A 5629-nucleotide genomic window follows, 5' to 3' on the forward strand; every position below is an offset into this window, starting at 1 on the left:
AGTATGCCTTTTTTTAGCTCAATAAATTTTAGGACTTACTTCTGTCCTCTCAAACCTCTTATTGAGGTAGCCAACATATTTAACAAATTTATTGCAAACAACTTCCAGTCCTAAAATTTTCGGCAATTCGAGGTCAACAGTAATGTGTGCAAAATCTCAATTATCTTTGAATATATTTGTCAGGTGCCAAATGCACTTACAAGTTTTTATTGGCCATAAAAATAAATGCGTTATTTAGTCATACTGCATATACTATGTACATATGTATGTATGTATGTATGTAGTTATTTACATTTATTTTTACGTGCATAAATATGTACATATGTAGATATGTATGAATATAAAACAATTTTTCGTGACACTCAATACACGATACCTCCCGCCCACTATGGCTTCCGAAGAGCAACATATTTACATACTATGTGGTACAGTACAGTTAAATACACAGTTAAATAAACAATTGGATATTATTACTGGCAGTTTTCCAATCGAAAAATATTGATTTTCAAGAATTCTATACAATTTCCAGGAAACTTTTTTTTTTAACAGGAGTATATGTTTTAGGGTATAGAACAATCCTAGGGGGTGAGAGCATTAAAATTCTGACTTTACTTTTCACATGCAATTTTGGACCACCCTAATAAACATTCATAACAGGTACTTAATCTAAATATTGAACTGGCATTCTTGTCAGAGATTTTCCAGCAGGGTATGCATGTATGTACATATACCATAAATAAGAGAAGCAAAATGTAATTAAACAAATATTTGGAATAAACAAGTGAAAATCGTGACAAATTTTGCTGCGTTTTTCTTGCTTAATTACTAAATATTTGTTTCGGAAAATCGTGTTTTATTATGCTCTACGTTTTTTGTATCTTCTTAATATATGTAGATATCGAATGCTGAAAAACTTTTAAAAATGTGCAAATTCATATTTCTGCTTTTTTAGCAATGAACAAGATTTGATCGCCTTAACATAAAAAGGCCCTGTCCAATAGAGTTGTTGAAAACTAAAGTTATTCAGTTATTAGTTTACGTTACTAATTTAATGATTCTGAAATTGTATGTTAATGCTATTAGTATTTTAGTGAGTAATCTACCGACTTTTGAACTAACCTGGATTTTCTGTGGAAATTAGTGAGGGACCTTCTGTATCAACCCTGCAAACCATACTTTCGGAATAATCAGACTAGTAGAGAAATCTTAACGAATTCGTTAAGAAATCACTATATCCTTTTTTGCTATTTTTCCGAATTCCTAAAATAAAATGGAAGTGCTGTGCACGCTTCGATTCTTTTACGGAATTCCAGAAGAATTAGTGACAGATAAAATGAAGATCGAAATTTTATATATTATTACACATATGTAATGTTGAACAAAGTAAATAATAAACAAGTAAAAAAAATAAAAAAAAAAACATACATACAAAGTTAGTTGACATCTAATGCAGAGTTAACCAACCTTGACTATTTCGCGTCCATCGACATAAAAATATAGTTAGCTTTCCTCAAATAAAATATACAGATAATAGTGACCTTTAGTTCATTCATAAGAAACTTCAAGTTAACTAATAGTTAGATACATTTCCTGCAGGGTAGTCTATGTATGTACACAGATACATACGCTACCCGTTTGGTCAACTTTATTCATAGCGGGTACGTGAAAAAAAAATTGAGAAGGACTGCTCCAGAAATAATGACGAATGTTATACAAAGTAGCCAATTTATAACCAAAAAGAAAGAATTTAGTGAACTATAGACTTTTGTTATATCGAGCAAGAATTTTTTTTTTTTCAAGCCAAAAATAAAATGCGAAATTTACCGAAATTTTTTGGTTTGATATATGATTTGTTTTGCATTGATGAACTGCAAGTTTGATCTCAAGAGTTAATTTAGGAAATTAAAGCTCAACTTTTATTAAAAAAACGCTCGCGATTTCCTACTGGCATGCCACGCGCATACCTTTTCACATTTTATAACAGCAAACACTCGTTTGATCTTTACTCAAATTTGTAGCATAACTTTAGGCTAGAAATTACATAGCTCAGTAAATCTAACAAGAACATGTAAATCAAAAATACATTTTTTCTTTTAACAAGAATGTGCCCAGCCAACCAGCTCATACTGTCGTCCTCAAAAAAAAATTAGCTGCCCAAAATTAATGTTTGAATTTGCCCAAAAAATATTTTCACCTTTTGTGATAGAACAGAGAAGTGAACGTAAATGCAGTTCGTTCAAAGCAACGCACAGTGGTTCAAGACTGGAATTTAATGTTCATAATTCACTTCATTTTTCAACTAATTTGATAATTTTTTTTAATGAAAACTTACAAAATTACAAAGAGACCAGTTGAGTTACATTTTTGAATGTTTATATATTTATATTAAATTTTTTTAGTGCAAAGTGCGGAAAAAAAGGATATTTTGAAAAAAAAATCGATTCTCCTGTGTGAGTTAATAAATTTTACATAATAAAGACTAGTTGAAAACAATTGTCTGGTTGCCCCAAAATGTAAAAAAATCGCAACAATATTTAAATGTTAAAAAAAATCACTTAAATTAATTTTTTTTATGAGTTTTTAGAAAAAATAAGATTTTGCATTGATTTTTAATACTTTTTTTTACGCTGACTTTGAGAGCAGATCTGCATGTTGCTTAGTTTATATTCTTATTATATACAAATATTATTTAAACTGTTAATTACCAACATAAGTATGTAATAATTACCAACGCAAGCATTTTTTTACAGTAAAAAAAATAATACCAATTTACAGAATAACAAAATTCAGCCTTTATTAAATTCTTCTTAAAAGGTTAAGAAACATGGTTGAGAATAGTTTCGTAACTATCAAACTATGGTACATTAAAACTAAACTAATGTAAAAAAAAATGTATCCCCCAATTATAGCTTTTATTTAAAGCAAAAACTTATGCCATTTCGCCCGTTTCGCAGTCCAAATTGTAAAGAGTAAGAATGCCAGAGTGCCCCAAACGGAGCTGTTACAATTTGTGCCATCACCGATTTGCTCCAAAATCCACTTGGCGTGATGGGCGACATCAACGAAAACGACTGGTTGTGAAATCTTTTTGCAATCGACGCTTTGTGTTGAGGTAAGCGCCAGCAGCTGATTGTTGTGGATCAAAGGTGAACCGGCGTCTTGCTCACAAGCGGCTTCTTGTTGCCCATATTTATATCCAATACACACCGTATCCGGTCCATAGAGGGGGCCATACCTTTCCACACATTGTTCATCACTCAGTCGTGAGGCATTAAGCGACATGAGCTGAGTGTAAGGAACGTGCTGCAAACAAGTAAAAACTATTAGTTTTTGGTAAAATAAAGATTAGTCATGCGGTCACGCACACAAACATTAGACATATCAAAGCAATCAATGCAAAATGCCTTTTTCAACCCTAATGTCAGTAAGTTAAAGCTCAAGAAAACTAAGGGAATATTAAAAACCACTGTTTGGGTTTTGTATATACATTTGACTGTACCACCTTACAAACAAACACAAAAAGTTTCGATGTACACCCCTGAGTTCAAAGTATTTTTGTATTTTTGCAAGGCAATTTCGAAATATGTACATGTTTTTTATGAGCCTAGTGGTCGAATTTTTACGGGCAACAAACAAAAAAACTCGAATTTTTAATCAGATATTGGAATACATATTCGAATATTCGGATATTCTTAAAATTCGTATCGAACTCCCAGCCCTAGCGAAAATATTTTAGAGTCAGGGGTGAACTATAGCAGACTTTTGAAAGTTCTGAAGTGTATATAATAAAGTTCGACTTGTTGCTAAAAAGTTTATTTTGAAATTAAATTAATTTAAAAATTATGTACATGAATTTTTCTTTTTAAAGCAAAAAAAAACTAATAAATGGAAGAAAATTTAATTAAAAAGTAAAAATAGTAAAATTAAATTAAAAATAAAGCAAATAAATAAAAATATATTTTTTAATAAAATAATATTAAAAAACTGATTTTTCTTTCTAAAACAATAACATCTAACAATTAAAATAAAAATTAATTAGAAAAATAAAATTAGAAAAATTAAAAAAAAGAAAATCGTACTTAAAAATTAAATGAAATTAAAGAAAACTAGTTTTATTTTAAAAACAAAATCTAAAAATTAAAGAAAAGAAAACTAAAAAAGACAAAAAATTAAAGTAAGATCTTAAAAGTAAAATGAAACATTTTTTGTTTACTTTTCAACTTATAAAATCTAAAATAAAAAGGAAAAAGGGGAAAACACAGAAAATATTTAATTAAAAAGTACAAAAAAAAGAAAATTACATTAAGTACGCGTCTAAAAATTTAAAACAATAAACTCTTAAAAAAATGTAAAAAAAAATAGTTTCTTAAAATCAATGGAATTAAATGAATATATTTCTATTTGTAAGAAAATTAAATCTAATAATTAATATATACATAATTAAATTAAAAGAAAAACATTTTTTGTTTACTTTTCAACTTATAAAATCTAAAATAAAAAGGAAAAAGGGGAAAATACAGAAAATATTTAATTAAAAAGTACAAAAAAAGAAAATTACATTAAGTACGCGTCTAAAAATTTAAAACAATAAACTCTTAAAAAAATGTAAAAAAAATAGTTTCTTAAAATCAATGGAATTAAATGAATATATTTCTATCTGTAAGAAAATTAAATCTAATAATTAATATATACATAATTAAATTAAAAGAAAAATATGTATAGTGAAAAAAATTCGCTACACGAGGTTTCTAACCCGGATCTCTCAAGAGACACACCAGAATTGCCCTGTAAGACTAAATTTTTGTACTGATCGAGCCCAAGAATTTGTACTGAAAATCGAGTTGGAGTATGTTGTATAATGTAATATTATATTATGTTAAGTTATGTTACGTCATGTTATGTTATGTTCTCTTATGTTATCTATGTATTTTTTGTACTATGATATGCTATGCTATTTAATGTTATTTTATGCTATGTTACGTTATGTTATGTTCTACAATGCTTACTAAGCTCACCTGCTCTGTAGCAAACCAGCTGGTCACCTCAAACGTCTGCCGATCGATTGAGTCGCTTAGCATTTCTGGCGCCTCGCCGCTGCGGAATGTCTTCGAACTCAAAGCAATCGGTTTTACAGTGGGATGTGCGGGTGGAATATCACGTTCCAGCATTATAATCGCTATGTTATCGCGTAAAGTGCGTGCGCTGAATGTCTTCGGTTGATGTACGTGTGTCACGCCGTAAACCAGCGTGTGCTCGGTGCGTTGATAACGATTCAATGTACCCATAACAACTTTCAGCTCAGCCGGGTGACGCGATGTCTGCGTTTGGTAACTACATACATACATACATACATAAATATTTATAAACAAACGCATATGTAGATAAATATTGAAATATACGATTCTATAGTAATTAATAAGCCAAAGTGATTGATAAGATTAAATTGTTTATGTTTTTTTTTATGATACCACTATTTATGTATGTACATATGTATGTTGCGAGCATGCGCTTGCTGCGTGAACTTACTTGTGTACACACTGTCCGACGGTGAGTACTACAGAGGGGGCAATTACAGCGCCACCGCATATGTGGCCCTCTCCGAAAATGTAGTCTTCCAATGCTAAGCGTA

At 29.9% G+C, this 5629-nt stretch overlaps 1 protein-coding gene across 1 annotated transcript; it reads right to left on the reverse strand.

Annotated features, from left to right (window-relative positions):
* Positions 1-2768: 2768 nt before the first annotated feature.
* LOC108380824 (trypsin II-P29-like) lies at positions 2769-5623 on the reverse strand. The gene is made up of 3 exons (XM_017637224.1): positions 5527-5623; positions 5016-5331; positions 2769-3303 (listed from the first exon to the last, which is right to left on the reverse strand). The coding sequence occupies exons 2-3, from the start codon at positions 5283-5285 to the stop codon at positions 2917-2919; spliced, it is 657 nt and encodes a 218-aa protein (XP_017492713.1). The 5' UTR covers positions 5286-5331; positions 5527-5623; the 3' UTR covers positions 2769-2916.
* Positions 5624-5629: the final 6 nt, after the last annotated feature.

This window comes from Rhagoletis zephyria, unplaced genomic scaffold (assembly GCF_001687245.7).
Source record: "Rhagoletis zephyria isolate East Lansing unplaced genomic scaffold, Rhagoletis_zephyria_1.1 Rzeph_scaffold_20471, whole genome shotgun sequence".
NCBI classification, from domain to species: Eukaryota; Metazoa; Arthropoda; class Insecta; order Diptera; family Tephritidae; genus Rhagoletis; species Rhagoletis zephyria.

Bases quoted from the DNA above. Each gene is read 5' to 3' on its own strand.
- LOC108380824 (XM_017637224.1), bottom strand. From the start codon at position 5,285: ATGGGTACATTGAATCGTTATCAACGCACCGAGCACACGCTGGTTTAC. The intron at 3,304-5,015 runs GTGAGCTTAGTA...ACTTGTTTGCAG, and splicing joins GCTGGTTTGCTACAGAGCAG to CACGTTCCTTACACTCAGCT.